We start from the raw sequence: 23,232 nt of genomic DNA on the forward strand, positions 1-23,232 counted from the left end.
GTTGTACTTTCTGCTTCATGTCAAAAGTCTGGCTGCAGCATTTTGAACCAGTTGGAGACCCCTAATGCTAGACTGCGCTAAACCTGAAAATCTTGTGCTGTAAAAGGAGAGCGAACTACAGGTGGTTGTCCATGCATAAGTGTTGCCACCGTGTTGAACAAAAACTTTGAGTTATGCTTGTTTTTATTGATCAAATCAGAGTAATAAGTCCACTTTGTAGCCAATAATGCATGCTTATAGTCTAAGATAGCATCACGCCACGCAAGGTGAAATACTTCTAATTTTGAACAACGCCATTTCCGTTCTAGACTTCTTGCTTTATGCTTGAGGTCATGCAGATAATCACTGAACCAAGGTGACTGTGATTTGGGGGAGCGCGGTTTTAACACAGGTGGTGAAATCATGTCGAGTGTAGTTTTGAGCACTGAGTTTAAACTATCCACAAGTCTGTCTACTGACTGGGTATTTATCAAAGGTGAAGCTAAGACATCAGGCAGTCTAGCTTCGAGTTCAGTCTTAGTTGAGGAGTTGATGTACCACCATAATGATATATAAGGTTGTTGTTCCACTAAACACGGCAGCGAAACTGTAAACTTAATAAGTGAGTGATCAGACACCACTGATGTAAGAGGCATGATGTCAATATTCGTGACAGCAATACCACATGCGAGAACCAGATCCAGGGTATTTCCACTAATGTGCGTTGGATCCCGAATGCATTGCCGAAATCCTAATGCATCCACAATTTCCATAAATGATGTGCAGAGGGGATCAGAAGGCTTATTTATATGAATGTTAAAGTCACCAATGATCAGAATATCTACATTAGTTGACAAGTTAGAGATGAACACACCAAATTCATCTAAGAATTCAGAATATGGGCCAGGAGGCCTATATACAGTGACAAAGTAATACGACTGATTTTTATTCTTCTGACCTTGGTAATGTGTAATATCCTGAGCAGAGCGGAGAATCAGATGCTCAAACGAGTTATATTTGTAACCCTCAACAGCTAATAAGCTAAACCTACATTTATAAATAAGAGCAACACCCCCACCTTGCTTCACATCACGAGGGATGTGACTAAATGTATATGCTGGTGAGCAGGCCTCATTTAAGGGGAGGACAGCTATAGGTTTAAGCCAGGTTTCACATAGCCCAATCATATCTAAGTGATGATCAATAATTAGATCATTGATCAACAATGATTTTGAGGACAGTGATCTTATGTTAATGAGTCCCGGTCTAAGGACCTCAGTGGGGTTGACAGTTGAACTGTTTGGGTTTAGGGGTTGTTCCAGAGTAGCATATATAAGATGCCTAGAAGTAGGTTTAGGTTTGAGACATTCCACGCGCGTTGTAGGTAGCAGACACAAAATCTTTACTATTGCTGGAACAACCACTGGGCCATCCTCAATTTCAACATCATCCAATATAGTATTGGGTATTAAGTTTGGAAAGCATATATCCCATAAGTTTATCCACCAAGTTTGGTTGAAATTGCTTTTTGAGTTTTGAACATATACGATGGACAGTAGATGGTGACCTCTAATTTGGCTTTAATGATGACCTTAAAATGATCTAGCTTGCAAGAGGATTGTCAACTTAGTGTATCCACCAAATTTGATTGAAATTTCTATTTGGGTTTTGAAGATATATCGTGGACAGTAGACGATGACTGCTAATTTGGCTTTGATCAATAATCTTAACATGATCTACTTTGCGAGAGGATGGTCCACTAAATTTATCCACCAAGTTTGGTTGAAATTGCTTTTTGGGTTTTGAAAATATACCATGGACAGTAGACGATGACCTCTAATTTGGCTTTAATGATGACCTTAACATGATCTAGCTTGCCAGAGGATGTCAATTTAGTGTATACACCAAATTTGATTGAAATTTCTCTTTGAGTTTTGAAGATATACTGTGGACAGTAGACGATGACCTCTAATTTGACTTTGATCAATAATCTTAACATGATATAGCTTGTGAGAGGATGGTCCATTAAGTTTATCCACCAAGTTTGGTTGAAATTGCTTTTTTAGTTTTGAAGATATACCATGGACAGTAGATAATGACCTCTAATTTGGCTTTAATGATGACCTTAAAATGATCTAGGTTGCGAGAGGATGTCAACTTAGTGTATCCACCATATTTGATTGAAATTTCTCTTTGACTTTTGAAGTTATACAGTGGACAATAGACGATGATGTCATTTGGCTTTAATGATGACCTTAACATGACCTAGTTTGCGAGAGGATGGTCAGCTTAGTGTATCCACCAAATTTTAAATTTCTTTTTGAGTTTTGAAGATACACCATGGACAGCAGATGTTGACCTCTGATTTGACTTTGATCTTTGACCTTTGATCTTCCTATGACCTGTATTGTAAGGTCCACTGAGTTTATCTACAAAGTTTGAATGAAATTACTCAGACAAACGGACAAACAGACGTGGCCATTACAGTCATGCCTTTCTGCTTTCCAACAAGGTTAAGGAAATGTTTCTAACCCCACTCAGCATTTCTAGTTCTATTCATTGATTTTATGGGCACTGATACCTGGTGGTGTGTTGAGTGGTCACACTGCTGGGATTTCTGGAGGTGACAAGCCTTTTGTCGCTGTCAGATTTGGGTCTGAGGCTGCCTGAAGGTGTCATGGTGTAGTTCAGCGTGAGTACCGCTGTTGCTGATGAAGATGGCACTCTTGTCTTCATGTTTGCGGAGTCATACAGCAGCTTGTCAGATGTAGTATGTGCAGAAATGGGTGTGGTAGTTTGTTCTTCATGGTTAGGAGACATGCAGTTCTCCAAGTTGTTTTGAAATACTTGGCGAAGCTGAAAAAGGACAAAGGCCACTTTTATTTCAACAGAGAACATTTAAAGCAGATGGTATTTGGATGAGAAACATGTCCACGAGGCTCCATATTCCATACCCAGGCAGTAACATCTGATTCATTCTTCTTATCTCCTGTCACGACAACTGTGGTGTCCACAAAGTAATACACTGCAACAAACATAAAATATGAAAAACTAAACATGCATGTTTAGTTTTTTGTTTTAGATCTGAGGCATCTGACTCCACACACACACTGTAAAAACTGGAGATATTCTCACGTATCACTGAGAAGAAACATGCCGTAAATTCTGTTATTTCAATCTCTTGTTTTCAAATGTTACCAGTTACACAACTTTGGATGGAACAGCTTTGTCCATCTGAATAAAATACAAGATTTAAAATATTAAAAATGACACTTCACTGTAAAGTCAAGCCAGAGCTGTAAAAACTGCAAAGTCAAAAACTACAAATCAATGTTTAGTTTGTACGGTGTCTTATAAAATACACAACTGATATGAAATTGAGACATGAAATTGAGATCATGTGAAAATATTTCTTTCTAGAATTTATACAGATTAATGTATTTTTACAAAAAAACCCTAACAGAAACAGTACATGATACAATGCATGATAATTTACAATAAAAGTGTAAATTTAAAAAAATGTCAGTCAGAAATTATTTTTCTGCAGATAGAAAAAAAATGGTGTTATGATATTACTAAGAACATGTACAAATACGTTAAACAATGTTTACATGTCTTTGCAATAAAGAAGAGACTGAATTGAAAACAAAATAAAGTATGTTTTGCAATATAATAATGGGACACTTCACACAACATGTTAACTTACATTTCTGTTTGATAAGTCATAATGATGGTATTGGCTGATACGTTTTAAAGCATTTCCCTGCTATCTACTAACATAAGCATCAGGTTGACCAACATTGGTGGTGCCCCACAGTGTCCTGTACTCAAGGTTCTTGATCTGGAGCACTATCTCTATCTGGTGGACAAAAAGTAAGTCCCTTCAGCTGCTCCCTTGTTTTCACTCGGAGTCACCGCAAAGTGGGTTTGCATGTTGAATTGGTGCAAGTTTTACACCAGATGCCCTTCTTGACACAACTCCACAGGAGTGAAGTTTGAACTGAGAAGCTTCCACACTGAAACTAACAGCGCTAACTACTTGGCCACCACCCCTGCTAGATGTCTTTAGCTGGTGGACATTTACCATTAATGCAGGTACAATAACGCTTCACCAAGCTCTCTAATATGCTCAAACTGGGACAATTAGCTGTAAATCTGATGATTTATTCACACTATGCTAAAGGAAGTGAATATTTATCCAGTCCAGTCCAGTGAGAATTTATCCAGTCTGTTGCACTGTCATACCTGCCAGCATTTGAATGTACCAATGTGGGACACCCACGCATGGCCGTGAACACCAATGGCACAAAGTGTAACTAGGGGGTCTGGGGGCATGCCCAGACTCACATAACTGCGGGACTAATGGGCGTCCCACACAAACTCATGCGGGACGTGGAAAACAGGGGTAAATCCACCCAATACGTGATGGTTGGCAGCTCTGCACTGTTTTATTCTTTTATTTAATCTTGATTATGCTATATAAATTGTTTAAAATGTGTAAAGATATTTTTTTTACAATAAAAATATAGAAGAGGTGAATACTTTTTATATCCACTACATACTATAATGACAGTGAAAATGATGGTTGTGTCATTTTACCTGAATTTTGCACGTCTGCCATTCTTGTGTGTGAATGGATCGTAGGTTTTGTAGTCTGGAAGCTTGCAGAAGCAACAGTAGGAAGGAACGTAACTGCAGAGGTGTGGTTACGTGAAGCAAGGCCTGATGGGGGAAACACAACAGTAAGCTTCAGTGGGGGAAGATAATTGCATAATGAACAAATACATTTATGAAGATTGTTGCAGACACTCTTGTGCAGCCAGTCGACTCTGTGTAAGCCTAATCTTGTGAGATCTCAGCAGCTCAGAAGCTGGTTCATACTTGGCTGGAGACCACTTCGGAACACCAGGGGCTGTGTGTGTGTGTGTGTGTGTGTGTGTGTGTGTGTGTGTGTGTGTGTGTTAATCATGTTTTGAAAACAACGATGTCAAAGCATTTTCAGTTAATATCTCAAACATGCCCAGCATTTAGTTTGTAATTTCAATTTCAATTTATTTTCATTTATATAGCACCAAATCACAACAAAGTTGCGTCAAGGCGCTTCACACAAATAAGGTCGAACCTTATCAACCCCAAGAGCAAGCACACAGGTGACAGTGGTAAGGAAACACTCCCTTTGATGATTTGAGGAAGAAACCTCAAGCAGACCAGACTCAAAGGGGTGACCTACTGCTTGGGCCATGCTACCGAGACAGTTGACAAAACAATTTACAAAACAAATATACAGGAAATTTTGCAGGTGCACAGGACGGGGGTGGGGGGTGGGGGGGGTGGTGTTAGTGTTGCAGAAGTAGACACCACTCCCATCTCTGGATGAAGCCGCTACTCAAACAGAGAGAAAAAACAGAATCAGGCAAAATCAGGAAAGACAAGTACAGTATAATTTGTCAGCATTAAGCAACAAGAAAAACAGAAGATGTATCATGCTTTTGTATCATTTAAATCTTGATGTGATGGTTTTCAAAGACGAGCACAAATAGCCACATGATGTGTGTGCAGAGCTAGATGGTTTATTTAAAAAAACCTATATAATAGTAAATAAACAAATAAAATGCTTTTTAAAAGTAAACTGTTGGATGTAAGCTTGGTCCCAGTAGCTGGGGGATGTTGTTCCTCCTTTGGCTCCAATACTGAAGTCACAGCCTCACAGGGTGCGATGGTGCTATTCTTGCTAGTAAGCACTGTCAGGTAGGGCCTTGGTCTGTTGTTTCTTTTTTGGCTAGGGCCCTTTCTGGGACCAAGGCTGGCAGCCTATGTTCCATGCCTTGTGCTAACAGTGTGGTGTCTACTTCCCTGGGGTACTCCATATTACTGCTTTTTACTTTGCCTCCAGTGGCCACAATAAGCAACATAGTAATGTCATACTGCTGCAGGGTATCTGTGACGATATGTGCAGACAGGCAGAGTGTATGCGTATTGTGAATCTGCTTATGTAAGGAGCGTCTGACTGTTGCAGTCTTTATGCAACCTGAGACAGTTGTGGGCTTTATAGTGTGGTGCGATATGTCATAAAAAGGGCTCCCGTAGGATTTTTGTGCCAAAATTGATTTTTTTGCTGATTTGACTTGGGTAGGGGTCCAGTTAACTGAAAACAGCGGGGTACAATTTTTCTGACCCCCATAACCCCCTTTTGGAGGGACTTGTTTGCCGAGGATGCAAAAAACCCTCTAAATTACTATCTTCCCCTGTTCTTAGTCACTTCTATTAAACTTTAGAGTCTTTTATGGGTTTTCATTGTTGCTAACTTCATATAAAACTTTTTTTATAAATTGCAGACTCAGCACAGACTGATATTTAAGTCTTTATATTATTAATGGAACAAGGATTTGTTACAATTTACCAGTTTTATCAACTACATGTTACTCATAAATTTTTCAGTGACCACAGTCAGTTTTGGACAGCCAGGAATCTTTGGAGATGCTGTGGTTTTTAAGGGAATAATAATTTCAGTGTTAACATTTGGTTTCATGACAAGTTAAGTAATATTTATTTTTATATACTGTAACAATAACACATGTTATATAAGTAAATAAGGTAAATGTTTTCTGATTAACAATTAGTTTACACAAGATAACATAGAATAAGATAGAATAAGTTAGAATAAGACACCACACATCAATCAATCAATCAATCAATCAACTTTTTTCTTATATAGCGCCAAATCACAACAAACAGTTGCCCCAAGGCGCTCCATATTGTAAGGCAAGGCCATACAATAATTATGAAAAACCCCAACGGTCAAAACGACCCCCTATGAGCAAGCACTTGGCAACAGTGGGAAGGAAAAACTCCCTTTTAACAGGAAGAAACCTCCAGCAGAACCAGGCTCAGGGAGGGGCAGTCTTCTGCTGAGACTGGTTGGGGCTGAGGGAAAAAACCAGGAAAAGACATGCCGTGAAGGGGGGCAGAGATCGATCACTAATGATTAAATACAGAGTGATGCATACGGAGCAAAAAGAGAAAGAAACAGTGCATCATGGGAACCCCCCCACAATCTACGTCTAAAGCAGCATAACCAAGGGATGGTCCAGGGTCACCCGATCCAGCCCTAACTATAAGCCTTAGCGAAAAGGAAAGTTTTAAGCCTAATCTTAAAAGTAGAGAGGGTATCTGTCTCCCTGATCTGAATTGGGAGCTGGTTCCACAGGAGAGGAGCCTGAAAGCTGAAGGCTCTGCCTCCCATTCTACTCTTACAAACCCTAGGAACTACAAGTAAGCCCGCAGTCTGAGAGCGAAGCGCTCTAATGGGGTAATATGGTACTACGAGGTCCCTAAGATAAGATGGGACCTGATTATTCAAAACCTTATAAGTAAGAAGAAGAATTTTAAATTCTATTCTAGAATTAACAGGAAGCCAATGAAGAGAGGCCAACACGGGTGAGATATGCTCTCTGTTACATTATCAAAATAACATCTATAGGTAACTGTATTAAAATATATTTATATTTGTGTGTGTTGTAGATTATGCATAACGGTGAAGTGCGTATCCTTGAAGCTGTGTCTGCAAAATGAGTGCTTGTATCATCTGCAATGAGGGTGAAACATCATCCAAAAGACTTGTTTGTAATCCACAGATGGTTGAAGAACTCCTGGACTACATACATCCGGCCTGGATCTATTTGCTGTCTGGGTTGTGACTCAGAGGACACAAACACATGTGCTGGGTGTGACTGAGCCCATAGTATGCTGGAATTGTGTGAAATTTCACTAAAATCCATGAACCAATTAAAGTAAATTGATTGTTTGACTGATTTGGCATTTAAAATATAAAACTGAACAATATAATTTCTAGAATAAAACATTGGCTCATGAAGTAAACGCTGATGATAACACAAGAAAGTCAAATGACATATTTCATTGTGCACTTCCAACCCAGTCTCTTTTTAACCTTTTTATTGGCTTTTACACTAATCAAAACAGTCACTACAAAGCCATGAGGGAAAATACAATATTGTGACTGAAGGAACATTTCACATACAATATGAGGCCAATAATTATTAACCTTTCAACAAAAATAAAAGGCAAAACCAGAACAACAAAATATACATTAAAAACTAACCACGAAACAACAACAGAAAGAAAAAAAGAAATAAATGGTGGAGTTAACAGGAGGGAAAAACAAACACACAAACAAACCACATTACCAGTCGTCCAGACAATTAGAGATACTTGTAGAGCAGCTGCCACCTCTCCGTGTTTGAAGATGACGAAAAGAGGTAACCAACCAAATAGGACAGATTGATTCAACGAGGAATGAATTTTAAATTCATTCCTCATTCATTTCCACATACAGAAAAAAAAGACTTGCCACACATTCCAAAACTTATCAGCAAGCCTTTCAGACAGAGTCTATTTTTTCCAAATTCAAGAAAATAAAGAACATCTTTTATCAAGCAAATCTTGGAAGGAGGTACCAGATAATAATCACTATTAGCCTGCTGGGCAAAAGTGTAAGAAATGCTAGAGCATGTATTTTATGTTTGGAGAGACAGAGCAAAAAGAGGAAGACTGCAAACAGGGACTAAGGGCCTTCAGTTGAATTTCTTTTCTCATAATCTGAGATAAAGCAGCAGAAATGTCTGTCCAGTAGACATATGAAGAAGGGCAATGCCAAAACATATGGTAACAGTTGCTGGGGGTTGTTGACCATCCTTGACATTGAGGTGTAATGTCATGATGGTAGAGTCTGCGATTTGGTAGAATTGGAGATTCTACTCTAGAGTCTCTGATTGGAGACTCTACTGGCAGAATTCGAGACTCTTCCAGTAGAGGATGCTTTTTTTTTTTTTTTTTTTTTTTTTTTTTTTACAGCGCATTATGTTCTGCGTCCTCATCAAGCAGGTCAGTCGCGGCACATCGAAGGGAGAGTACGCGCATTGTGTTCTGCGTGTTGTGTGGGCCGCCAGAAGAGGAGGTACTGCTGGCCCACCACCAGAGGGCGCCCTGCCTGAAGTGCGGGCTTCAGGCACGAGAGGGCGCTGCCGCCACGGACACAGCCGGGAGTGACAGCTGTTACTCATTACTTCTTGACAGCTGTCACTCATTCTTCATCATCTCACTCCATAAAACCCAGACGTCATCTCCATCAGTGTCAAGGGCACTGGGATTAAATGTCAGAGTGACTTTGAGACATTAGTGTCTTCATGTCCGCAGGTACTATTCCCTCAGGTTGTTCAAATGGACTTCCTGCTATTAGCATCAATAAGCCCTGCTCTGTTAACAGGTGAATGACGTGCTTTGAGAGGACAGTTTTCATGCTCGTCATATTTTCCGGTTGCTTTCAAAAGACATACAGCTTTGTGAAGTTTGTGTTGATGATCTTCTTATGGCTTCGGACAGTGGACTTATCTCTGTGCTTGTTCTGTTGGACCTCAGTGCTGCTTTTGATACTGTTGACCATAAAATTTTATTACAGAGATTAGAGCATGTCATAGGTATTAAAGGCATTGCGCTGCGGTGGTTTGAATCATATTTGTCTAATAGATTACAGTTTGTTCATGTAAATGGGGAATCTTCTTCACAGACTAAAGTTAATTATGGAGTTCCACAAGGTTCTGTGCTAGGACCAATTTTATTCACTTTATACATGCTTCCCTTGGGCAGTATTATTAGACGGTATTGCTTAAATTTTCATTGTTACGCAGATGATACCCAGCTTTATCTATCCATGAAGCCAGAGGATACGCACCAATTAGCTAAACTGCAGGATTGTCTTACAGACATAAAGACATGGATGACCTCTAATTTCCTGCTTTTAAACTCAGATAAAACTGAAGTTATTGTACTTGGCCCCACAAATCTTAGAAGCATGGTGTCTAACCAGATCGTTACTCTGGATGGCATTTCCCTGATCTCTGGTAATACTGTGAGAAATCTTGGAGTTATTTTTGATCAGGATATGTCATTCAAAGCGCATATTAAACAAATATGTAGGACTGCCTTTTTGCATTTACGCAATATCTCTAAAATCAGAAAGGTCTTGTCTCAGAGTGATGCTGAAAAACTAATTCATGCATTTGTTTCCTCTAGGCTGGACTATTGTAATTCATTATTATCAGGTTGTCCTAAAAGTTCCCTAAAAAGCCTTCAGTTGGTTCAGAATGCTGCAGCTAGAGTACTGACGGGGACTAGCAGGAGAGAGCATATCTCACCCGTGTTGGCCTCCCTTCATTGGCTTCCTGTTAATGCTAGAATAGAATTTAAAATTCTTCTTCTTACTTATAAGGTTTTGAATAATCAGGTCCCATCTTATCTTAGGGACCTCATAGTACCATATTACCCCATTAGAGCGCTTCGCTCTCAGACTGCGGGCTTACTTGTAGTTCCTAGGGTTTGTAAGAGTAGAATGGGAGGCAGAGCCTTCAGCTTTCAGGCTCCTCTCCTGTGGAACCAGCTCCCAATTCAGATCAGGGAGACAGATACCCTCTCTACTTTTAAGATTAGGCTTAAAACTTTCCTTTTCGCTAAGGCTTATAGTTAGGGCTGGATCGGGTGACCCTGGACCATCCCTTGGTTATGTTGCTTTAGACGTAGACTGTGTTTCATAATTATTGTATGGCCTTGCCTTGCAATGTGGAGCGCCTTGGGGCAACTGTTTGTTGTGATTTGGCGCTATACAAGAAAAAAGTTGATTGATTGATTGATATTAACGGACAAGAATGAAACTAGAACAACTGGTTGGAGTCTAAATTTATGTTTTGTTGATTCCATCACAAAAGCTGAATGACTGGCATGTGAGTCATTGTGGTCTTTGTAGTGTTTGATGTCAGTCAGATTAGGTATCAGCCTGAACAAGCCTTGTCTGCTCTGTAGTGTTTGCCAACCACCAGTTCTGATTATCTAGTGTGGTCTGATTTTTATCTTTCAGCATTAGATCTTACCTGCCAGCAGGAAAACCAGTATCTGAAACTTATGTCCTACATGTGGTTTCTTCACTCTGCAACACAACAAAATTCAAACATTTTATATATTTTCTTATCATGTCTTTCAAAAGGAAATAAGGTGTAGGGTTTTATGGACAGTGGAACTCTTGTTGGGAACAAAAGTCAAACTCTGAGTCATCCTGAAAAGTTCCCAGGCTGAACATGAACACCGCCCCCATTAAAATGCTGAGTATCATTTTTTCCATTTCTAAAATGCAGTCATGTTTTTTATTTGTTTGTGATTATTCATTTAATTAACAATGTCATAAGATAGTGTGAAAAAAGAACTAATGGCAGAGCAAACATTGGATTATGTTCTTGTGTGGACACACCTGTGAGAAAGAATGGATGCATTTAAAAAGAACAAACACATTATCATCAACTCAGCTCTAAAAACTGGAACTAGAACTACTGTACACACAGTGTAACACTATTGTGTTCACATAAATTCCATGAACAAATTAGTTTTTTAATCTCAACGTTATCATGAGGTACATTAACAAATGCTCTGTGAGCAGAGGAGTGGTGGTTCTCGTGATTTCATGTTCTCACAGTCCGTGTGGAAACAGTAAAATCTTAGGTGGCTTCAAATGGCTACGACAAAATACTTATCTTTCCAGACTGAACATAACAAAAAATAATACTAGATTACATCAAACTAAACAACAAAACAACAAGCATTTGTACAGACTTATTTATAAATTTTTTATTTGACTATGTTTCCCATCAGGCTCTGATATCTAAAGCCCTGTTCTCAGTTTCACATTTATACATCCCAGAAGGTCACAGTTTGAAAGTTGTCCATACCTTCAAACACATTAGAGGACCTGGGATGCCCCAGTCTCAGGTCAAGCGCCCGACTGAAACTTGATTCTGGATCACGGCTTTGAAGGATTACTTCAAAACTGCTTCATGGATTCCCACCCAATTTGCACCACAGATAGCTATTAGGGCATGGAAGACTCCATTGAATTTTGGAGGTGATCCTGTGTTGCAGACTGAACGGTCCCCCCTTAAAAACTGGTCCATCCTGCCATCACTGTGAATGCGTCATTTAGGACCACAGCAACTCGTCTGAGTCTGACTCTCTACACCCAAAGTGATCAAAGGGAATAATGTGATTATTAAGCATCAAATGACAAAGTAAAACCTCTTAAATTATTCTAAAGTCAGCTTTAAGCAGAATCGACGGCATTTTAAACAGAAATGAGACGATAATCGGTGAATCACTACTGACGCTCTGAAATGACGTAGGCGCAGCAGCACGTGTAGCTGTGGTGCTCTGATTAGTCCCCCGTCTTTTATTATGAAATAATGCTGAATTTATGTGGAAATGATTGCTGTACAAAAGCTTCAAATATCTGTCACAGAGATAGATGATGACTGGAGTGTAGTTTTAAGAAGAAACAAGGTGCTAATCGGTGAATCGCTGCTGACACTCCGAAATGATGCATGCGCAGTAAGGGCAGGGGGGGACCAATTTTTAGGGGGAACCGTTTGGTCGGTGACGCCGGGTCTGGATTCTGGATTCTGGATCAAGATTTCCCTTTATATAAGCTTTGAAGGATTACTTCAAAAACTACTTCACAGATTTTCACCAAATTTTCACCACAGATAGATATTAGGCCATGGAAGACTCCATTGAATTTTAGAGGTGATCCGGATCCAGATTGGCAGACGTCACAAAACAGGATACACCTGAGCTCAATTTTGAGCTTCATGGCAAAGGCTGTGAATACTTACGTACATGTGATTTCTTATTTTTTAATTACGTCCGCCCAGGACGTAATAAAATCATCAGCATTTATTTGTTTATTTCTCTCTCTGTCTGTCTGTCTGTTAGCAGAATTACGTCAAAAGTACTGCACAGATTTTGATGAAATTTTCACCACAGATGGGTATTAGGGCATGGAATACTCTACTGAATTTTCAAGGTGATCCGGAACCAGATTCTGGATAAAGTTTAACTTCATAAGCTTTTAAGGATTACGTCAAATCTACTTCACGTATTCTCACCAAATTTGCACCACAGATAGATGTTAGGGCAGGGAAGGCTCCACTGAATTTTAGAGGTGATCCGGATTCGGATTGGCAGACATCAGAAATCTGATTGCTCTTAATTAATTTATATCAAGTTGTAGAGATTTGCTTTGAGTTGGAGTTTAAGGCAGGAATTTTTTATATTGAGAAGCCTGATTTACTTTTTGTATTTGAAATAGCAGAAATAAATTAAAATGTGTGAAATACCAAGGGTCCAAATACTTTTGCAAGGCACTATTTCCCTAGGTGTGGCGAAACAAAGACAACAGATTTATATCAGAGCCCTCGGAGTGGCTGCATACCCTGTGTGAGCCCCTCTCTGTAGCCTGACATGCACCTCCAAAAAACTGACACTACACATTAAAATGACAGAGACCGCAAGGGCTGTGATTGGTCATTTTCCCAGCTTCACTCCTTCCTCTCCCGTTATGTTTTAAATGTGTTTGCAGTGCACACTCCAATTACATTTTGATCGTGGATCAAGTAGAGGAACGTTTGCCAGTGAAGTCCGCAAATACGTATAACCAAATTTACAACACAGAGTCTAAAAACTACAAAGATGCTCAAATGACCTGCAATTCATGGTGGGAAATTACACATAACGTTAGTTTGGAGGTTGATGATTGTATAAAGAAGTGGAGCTCGTTGAGGGACAAATTGGTCAGAAAAAGGAGAAAACAAAAAACAACCAGGAACCATAGACTGTCTATATACCAGGAACAGCGGCGCTGCAGGCGGAAAGAAAGTCCTGCCTTGTTCTCCACATCACGCCCCCTACTATTCTGGTGGTAAAATGCATTACAACACCAACCAACGTAACGGAGGAATTTAAAAGGGTCCCACCCACGTCGACATCATTGCATGGCCACGGCGCTAAGGAGTTGGAGAAGCATAAATTAGGCCTGGCACTTATTTTAAGCAGGCGTTTATTTTTTTCAAAGTTTTGACTTTGCCATTAAATGAAGCAGTCCCCTATTCAAGGCCAGGTGTTTAATTGAGGACAAACGGCAAACGTGACAGAGATATCAAATTCTTTTTACTTTATCCAACTCTTTTCATTTTTATTTTCCCATATTTTTCTCCTTTCTGTATCTGCAAAAACCTATGCATTTTACATTTGTTTTTGGATCAATTTTTGCATCCATATGCAAAACATCATTTCATTTAGAAACCTTTTGGAGATTAAAAGCTGTGCTGAGACGTGCAGTATGCTCAGTGTGCGATCAGTCTCATTGTATAATAGGCACTCTGTGCAGTACTCTATACCTTTTGCGACCCCCTGGTGAGCCAAGACCTACAGTTTTGGGAATCACTGCTCTAACATTTTCCAAGGTATGGATAATGTTCCAGTCCGTGACCTTCCAGGATGCATATCTCTGAAAGTCTGAATAGGCTTCAAGAAAATGTGTATGTGTTTATCAGATTTATCACCCCATCTGATTATTTTTGTTATTGTACTTGGCCCCACAAATCTTAGAAACATGGTGTCTAACCAGATCCTTACTCTGGATGGCATTACCCTGACCTCTAGTAATACTGTGAGAAATCTTGGAGTCATTTTTGATCAGGATATGTCATTCAAAGCGCATATTAAACAAATATGTAGGACTGCTTTTTTGCATTTACGCAATATCTCTAAAATTAGAAAGGTCTTGTCTCAGAGTGATGCTGAAAAACTAATTCATGCATTTATTTCCTCTAGGCTGGACTATTGTAATTCATTATTATCAGGTTGTCCTAAAAGTTCCCTAAAAAGCCTTCAGTTAATTCAAAATGCTGCAGCTAGAGTACTAACGGGGACTAGAAGGAGAGAGCATATCTCACCCATATTGGCCTCTCTTCATTGGCTTCCTGTTAATTCTAGAATAGAATTTAAAATTATTCTTCTTACTTATAAGGTTTTGAATAATCAGGTCCCATCTTATCTTAGGGACCTCGTAGTACCATATCACCCCAATAGAGCGCTTCGCTCTCAGACTGCAGGCTTACTTGTAGTTCCTAGGGTTTGTAAGAGTAGAATGGGAGGCAGAGCCTTCAGCTTTCAGGCTCCTCTCCTGTGGAAGCAGCTCCCAATTCAGATCAGGGAGACAGACACCCTCTCTACTTTTAAGATTAGGCTTAAAAACTTTCCTTTTGCTAAAGCTTATAGTTAGGGCTGGATCAGGTGACCCTGAACCATCCCTTAGTTATGCTGCTATAGACGTAGACTGCTGGGGGGTTCCCATGATGCACTGTTTCTTTCTCTTTTTGCTCTGTATGCACCACTCTGCATTTAATCATTAGTGATCGATCTCTGCTCCCCTCCACAGCATGTCTTTTTCCTGGTTCTCTCCCTCAGCCCCAACCAGTCCCAGCAGAAGACTGCCCCTCCCTGAGCCTGGTTCTGCTGGAGGTTTCTTCCTGTTAAAAGGGAGTTTTTCCTTCCCACTGTAGCCAAGTGCTTGCTCACAGGGGGTCGTTTTGACCGTTGGGGTTTTACATAATTATTGTATGGCCTTGCCTTACAATATAAAGCGCCTTGGGGCAACTGTTTGTTGTGATTTGGTGCTATATAAAAAAAAATTGATTGATTGATTGATATTTTAAGTGTCTCAAATTACTGTGACTCTGAGGCTTGAGAACCACTTGACTGAAAATCAATGTAATAACACTATGTAACACAATTTTTGTTCCTGGCTTCTAAATGTTATATTTCAACTGTTTATGTCTAAAGTCTATGGAAAAATGACTACATTCAGCACAAACTTTGATTTTATTTTATTTTTTTTTACACGTTCTAGAAAGTTCTAAAAGTTTCTTGAAATTTCTAGATAATTCTGGAAACTTCTAGAAAATTCTGGACAGTTCTAGCAGTTAAAGAATATTCTAGAAGACTACTCAGTAGTAGTGAAGGCGAATCGAGAATATTCTTGAAAACAGACAAATTTCAAAATATCATTGTCCTGATCACAGAAGCAAAGTTTCTGTGGAATAACAGCTATTTTCTATTTATTTAAGGCATAACAGGTTAGGAAAACACACTGTGTACCCAGGAACAAAACAAAAATAAAAATTTGTTACATAGTGTTACAGTTGGAAGGCACTCAGTGTGAAAGAATAATTACATTGATTTAAAATATTGAGCTTGGTATGATATCTGTTTTTTTATTTATACATCAAACAATGTCTGTGCAAAATGTGGTGTTTTTACCATGAAACATGCAATCAGAATCATTCCACATACCTGCCTCCCCAGTATCACCGTCCATCATTTTAACAAAACAGTGTGACTGTGTATTGTTGCCCTTCTGATTCTTCATGGGTTTAAATTTTTAAGCACCATTAACTTGATTTTGAAAATACAGTGGACAGATTTCTTTCAGAAAATTAAATGTTTATATTTACAAAAACATGAATAAATAAATAAATAAATGAGGCAAAAAGAACAAAGTGTAACAACTGGAAGAGAAAGTAAACATGGTAAAATTTGACATACATGCAACAACAGAGGCAAATATTGTATAAATGGTAAATACAAAAGTTTTTGAAAAGATTTTTGAAATGACTTGAAAGTAGGAACTAGGCCACGGTGAATCATGGGGCACAGTGAATCTGTAGCTATATCTGCAAAACTACAAAAATATTTGCAGCAATTATGTCATATTTTTATGCATAAAGACATCCCCCTTATAAATTAGTGTTTTGTTTTTGGATGCATTAAGGGTAAAACTAATTGGCAAGTGAAGTCAGTTTTTCCTATCAAAAGTAAATTTTGTGGACGTCAGTGTCTTTGTGTTTATTTCTCACAACAGAGGAAAGGTGGCCCAAAAATGAGCATGTGTTATGTCTTCTCCAGACTATCAGCTATTTGATAACATGACTCATGTGTGCCACATGGACCTGGGGAACACTGAATCAGTCTAGAAAGTGATTTACTAAGTCCCAGTATCAAGTGGATGACAAATATTACTTCTTGAAGCTTATACATTTATTTTTCCATGAATTATTTCTATAATTTGTGTATATAAACAACTTCACTTTTGAACAGAAATTATGACAGTTGTATTTATAATACTTTCTAAATGACTTTTATCACTATCTAAGACACTCACACATTACATAGCTGGTTTGCTGGATTATAGATTGTAGTATATGCATCAGCATATATTTAATAATTGTGAAGAAATCTTTCTAATCATGTGTTTTTTTCATTATATTCCGTTTCAGTTTGTGCAGGGGTCAAAAGTTAAAGTTACTCCAAGTTGATTCACTGTGGTCTGGACACTGATTCACTGTGAATTAGTGTCTGGAGCACAGCAAATCAAAAATGTTAAAAATCAATTTTAAACACCTGTAAATTACACTTGGGGAGACATAAATAACACAGCCTTATAAACAATAACTTGCTGTATTAAATCCACAATAGAATGACCTAAATGTATACATAATGTGTTTATGCTGCCACAAAACAACATTTCTGATCCACTGTGCCCCGTTTCCCCTAATCTACAATTAACAGAAAAAAGTCATTTCGATTTACTTCCATTTCAAAAATCTGCAACAAATTAATTTAAATCAAATCTAATCATAATTACCTGACACATTTTTGCCCAGAAGCACATCCACAAGAAGGAATGACTGAAGCTTTCATGATTTCACTGACATCTCCACAGATCATGTTTTCCCAAAATCCAAACACAACTACCAAAAAACAAGTTAGACCTTGTTTTTCACTTCTTGGAGTTTGCTTCTGTGTGACAAGAGAAAAATGACTTGGCCTCATGGTTCAGTTCACATCTGACACGCGTGTCACGCCCCTAAAACGCCAACCTGAGCAGGTGGACCTCTCACGCATGCACATAGATTCAACAAGTGTCACACAGCAGCCGGCCGCTCCCTAATCAGAAACACATTCACTGTTCTGAAGTCAGAGGATGAGAAGGCGCAGTGAGGTGTCATCCCAGAAAAACCAATAATCTGATTGAACAGGCAGCGATTGTGTTTTTCATAATCTGCTCGGTGTTGCACCGTAGGGTGTGTCCTCAGCACGCCGTGAGTGATAGACGTGACTGTAACAAAGGTTTCCGGGGAAACACGGCTGCGTTGCGTCAGAGGAAGTTATGCATTATGTGGTATGAAAGGTAGTGTAGTGGGGCGGCATAGCAAAACAGTTGTTCATTTTGTGATAAAAGCATGGAATTTGGCACACATAGTCTAAATTGACTAGTGTTTATTTTCAGATATGGAGCCATCCTGGAGCTGACCTCTAATGAGCTACAGGGGTCAATAAAGAATTACACAGGGGTCAAAATTTAAAAATGCTCCAATCATGTTGAAAACTATACCAGATTATTTGTCTGATCTTAATGATTCCAAAAAGGTATTATTGGTTGAAATAATGGATTAATAAATGGAATAGTTTTGACTGTGTTGAATGCTGATCTCCAAAGTAAAGGTCAACAAGGTCGACGCCCATTGGATTCTAAGACGTATGACATATGTTACCCCCTAACATGATAACTAAGCATGACAGATGGTGCAAACTATTCCTTTTTAAAATGCTATTAACTCAACCAATAATTTGCATAATTGTTTACTAAAATTGGAGCAACTTTAATTTTTGAGCCCTATACAAACTGAAACTGACCTTTGTCACCATTTTTGCCATTTTTACCCCATAACTCCAGAACATTAAGTCATAAATAGTCCAAACTATACCTTTTTGGAATCATTATGATAGACAAATAATCTGGTATAGCTTTCAACATGACTGGAGCATTTTAAAATTTTGACCCCTGTGTAATTCTTTATTGACCCCTGTAGTTCATTAGAGGTCAGCTCCAGGATGGCTCCATATCTGAAAATAAACATTAGTTAATTTAGAATATGTGTGCCAAATTCCATGCTTTTATCACAAAATGAACATTTTTATGGAAATTTTAGCTAAGCTGCACCACTAGTGGCCCTGTGTTCTGTCAAGATGTGCCGTCTTGTCGAATTGTGCGTCTCATCGCATAAATCGACAGTTTCACACCCCGACAATATTGTGCTGTAAATGCAGCGTGCACATGCAAATTTTAACTTTTTAAAATTGAAATTATTTGCTGTTGTATTTTCATCGGTCACTCGTTCGGGGAGTTCAATGCGGTAAAGAGAGGCACGTCAACCCGCCCGGGGGGAGGTGTGGAAGAGGGAAGGTGTGAATTTCTGGACAGAGAGAACTGCGTATGCGTGTGCATGCGCAGTTGCACGGAGGGGGTGCCTCGACAGGAATGACATCTCGTCAGAACACCGGCTTTCCTGCTCAAACATTTTCACAGATAATTCAACGTCAGCAAATGTGACACCCTGGAAGAATGCGTCCACACAAAACGCAGAGCTCATTTTAGGTTGATCACCTTATGAGATTTTTATTTATTTATGTTTTAACGCATCATAATGAACTCAGATTCCAGATCGGCAAAAGCAAACCATCATCATCAGGAAGTGGGCCAAAAGCACTTATGTTTGCTAATCTGCCAACTGGGGACTAGTTGGCTTTTTCTTTTTGTGAAATTTGGTCTCAACCTCAGAAAAAGTATGTGTACATATTATGAACAGTTTAAATTGAAATGAAACCAATGTGGAAGTAACACATCGTGCAGTTTGTTGAATGGTGGCTGGCACTAAATGTGTGTCACTCCCTATAGAAGAAGTAAGTCCTACACAGACCCTGAGGCCCGTTGGTGCTAGTACTTATCTTTAGATTCCATTGTGTCAAGCAGATGACAGTCTATGACTCCCTGTGGATGGAATGTAAGTCTGACGCAGGTTACGTCCCTCACTGAGAACAACACCCGTTTATGGGGCTATTCCACAGAGCGCCTTTCCTTCCCATTTATTCCCGAATAGCAAATCAGGGCATGTTTTGAAGCATAATAGTAACTTCTTGATCCATCTTTGTCAGTCTCTAAAAAACTTGGTATATGTAGTAGTTGCAACCATTGTTGGTACCAGATTGGAAATCAGGGTCAAATTTTCGAAGTGTTCAATAATTTCATCCTACTTTGCAAGATTGTTACTAGTGCATGGTAACTTCTGGGTGTTTGTAGTCTTAACAGCTTCATTCATGTTTGAACATCTTTAAACTGTTTCTTCTGAAGTCTTATGTTGTAGATGAATTTGGTGAGTTTATCTCTAATTTGGCAACCCGTGCAGATAGCATTCTGATTGTTGGTGACTTCAGCGTTCATGTAAACAAGCCTTCTGACCCTCTCTGCAAATCACTCATGGACATTATAGATGCATTAGGATTCCAGCAGTGCATTCAGGGTTTGACTCACATTATTGGAAACACCCTGGATTTAGACCTAGCTCATGGTATTACTGTCTCAAATATTGACATTGTGTCTCTTGCATCTGTGTTTTCTTATTACATTTGCGGTTTCTTTGCCTTGTCCACTGGGAAAAGACACTTATTTTTCATCATGGTGATGCATCAATTCCTCAACTACAACTGAACTTGGATCCAGACTGCCTGATATCTTGGCATCACTGTTGGAGCATGACCATGCAGCAGATAGTCTTGTGGACAGCTTAAATGTAGTGCTCACGGACACATTGGACATGATCGCTCTGCCTACACTAAAACTATGTCCCCCCCAAAACATAAGAGGACTTGACACTTGCATGAATTGGATCCCTGCACTGACATGCAATCTTGCGTGCCAATGAGTAAACTTCAAATTCAAACTTCAAATTTCTGACAAGCATAGGTTTCGTGCCACTTGCGTGAATTCGTCGTGAACATGGCGCAACCTATTTGAAACACTGCATGTCATTGCGCTAAGCGCATCTGAACCTGAAATTAGATTATAGCAAGGGTGTCACATGTATAATAAACATAACTTTACAGATAAATTGTCTAACTCATAAGAAGGAATGAAAATGCAACTGTTTTACCAATCCCTTACAATATGTACATTATAAATAAATACATTTGAGACAAGAATTCAAATGTGTTCTCCACCACACAATGAGCACGAGAGAACCTGTGGCTGTAGATAATTACTCTGTAATTCTGGGAGCGATGAGAGAATGGTTTCATCAGCCAAGTTCTGAGAATAAATGTGTCATCTGCTACGAAATGATATGGCACAGGCTTTGTTTTATATAGCGTGTCATCAAGCAGGACAAAGCGGAATGCATTGGCACAAAGAATTGCAGTGTGGGGATCAAATTTGTGCAAGTGTCAAGCCACCTTTACTCTCCTTCATTCAGTGGTAATTTACGTAGCCTCAAGCACAATTCTAGAGGTCTAGAGCGAAAATGGCGTAGTTAAAAAATAGACACATTCCACCTTGCGTTGTGTGACGCTATTCTGGACTATAAGAACACAGTATTGGCTACAAAACTGGCCTACTACTCTGATTTGATTAACAAAAACAAGTATAATTCAAAGTTCTTGTTTGACATGGTGGCAACACTTACTGAAGGACAACCGCTGTGCATTTACCACTCAAGATTTATTAGATTACTTTGAACAGAAAACAGATGACATTAGGTTAAATATATTCCAGCATACTTTATCCCACCACTGCACCCTGTTACTGATGTGTGTACCATCTCTGACACCTCACCTAGAATTACTGAATTTTATATTATTTCACTGGGTGCGCTAACAAAAATTGTAACTTCTGCTAACCTGTCTTTTTGACCCTATACCAATGAAACTGTGGCCTACACTTGGGACTACTGTACTGGAAATCATTAAATCATTATCATTAACCTGTCACTAACCTTGGGATCTGTTCCGAAATGTTTTAAATTCACAGTGATTAAATCAATACTTAAGAAATCTAATCTTGATCCCAGTCTACTGAAAAATTGTAGGTCGGCATTAAACCTATCATTTTGTTCTAAAAAGTGGTTTCATAGCCGCTTGTGGACCATCTTACTGAGAATAATCTCTTTGAATCACTGCAGTCCGCATTTAGAACACACCATTCCACAGAGACAGCTTTTAGTAAAGTGGTAAATGATCTGCTTACAATGGACTCAGACACCACCATGGTTCTATTACTGTTAGATTTTAGTGCTGCATTCGATACGGTGGATCATCATATACTACTCGATAGGCTGGAGAATTACTTTGGGATTGCTGGGAATGTCCTTGCATGGTTGACATAATGCCTAACCAACTAGTCTTTCTCATTGTGTCCTTTACATTAACATCACCTCAAACCTTGCTTTCATGAAATACAGGGTTTCACAGGGGCCCGTCTTAGGCACCCTACTTTTCTCCCTTTATGTAGCACCCCTTGGGCATATACTGCGACGTTATGGGATTACTTTTCACTGCTATGCTGATGATACTCACTTGTACATGCCGATAACTGCTGGTAATCTCATACACATCAAGACTTTAGAGGACTTGTTTCAGTGAAAAGCTGGATGTCTAGCTGGAGAATTACTTTTAAAGTGGAGAAGACTGAAATGATACTCCTTGGTCCAGTGAGGCATCAACATCAGTTTGACCAGCTAAGGTTTAACTTACAGTAGTGTTCAGAATAATAGTGTGCTATGTGACTAAAAAGATTAATCCAGGTTTTGAGTATATTTCTTATTGTTACATGGGAAACAAGGTACCAGTAGATTCAGTAGATTCTCACAAATCCAACAAGACCAAGCATTCATGATATACACACTCTGAAATTGGGCTATTAGCAAAAAAAAAAAGTAGAAAAGGGGGTGTTCACAATAATAGTAGTGTGGCATTCAGTCAGTGAGTTTGTCAATTTTGTGGAACAAACAGGTGCTTTTCTCTTTGAAAGCCTGAGGAAAATGGGACGTTCAAGCCACTGTTCAGAAGAACAGCGTAGTTTGATTATAAAGTTGATTGGAGAGGGGAAAACTTATATGCAGGTGCAAAAAAATTATAGGCTGTTCATCTACAATGATCTCCAATGCTTTAAAATGGACAAAAAAAAAACAAAAAAAAAAAAAAACAGAGACGCGTGGAAGAAAACGGAAAACAACCATCAAAATGGATAGAAGAATAACCAGAATGGCAAAGGCTCACCCATTGATCAGCTCCAGGATGATCAAAGACAGTCTGGAGTTACCTGTAAGTGCTGTGACAGTTAGAAGATGCCTGTGTGAAGCTAATTTATTTGCAAAAATCCCCCGCAAAGTCCCTCTGTTAAATAAAAGACATGTGCAGAAGAGGTTACAATTTGCCAAAGAACACATCAACTGGCCTAAAGAGAAATGG

At 39.1% G+C, this 23,232-nt stretch overlaps 1 protein-coding gene across 1 annotated transcript in view; it reads right to left on the bottom strand.

Annotated features, from left to right (window-relative positions):
- LOC117517452 (adhesion G-protein coupled receptor G2-like) overlaps window positions 1–17,838 on the bottom strand; it is a 49,638-nt gene extending 31,800 nt beyond the window's left edge. The window contains exons 1-5 of the mRNA XM_034178469.1: window positions 17,576–17,838; window positions 10,920–10,975; window positions 4,579–4,701; window positions 2,934–3,004; window positions 2,561–2,835 (exon numbers count right to left, since the gene is read on the bottom strand). Of these exons, the coding sequence (XP_034034360.1) occupies window positions 2,561–2,835; window positions 2,934–3,004; window positions 4,579–4,701; window positions 10,920–10,975; window positions 17,576–17,763 (713 nt within the window). The 5' untranslated portion in view covers window positions 17,764–17,838. The remainder of the gene's footprint in view (window positions 1–2,560; window positions 2,836–2,933; window positions 3,005–4,578; window positions 4,702–10,919; window positions 10,976–17,575) is intronic.
- Window positions 17,839–23,232: the final 5,394 nt, after the last annotated feature.

This window comes from Thalassophryne amazonica, chromosome 9 (assembly GCF_902500255.1).
Source record: "Thalassophryne amazonica chromosome 9, fThaAma1.1, whole genome shotgun sequence".
Classification (NCBI taxonomy): domain Eukaryota; kingdom Metazoa; phylum Chordata; class Actinopteri; order Batrachoidiformes; family Batrachoididae; genus Thalassophryne; species Thalassophryne amazonica.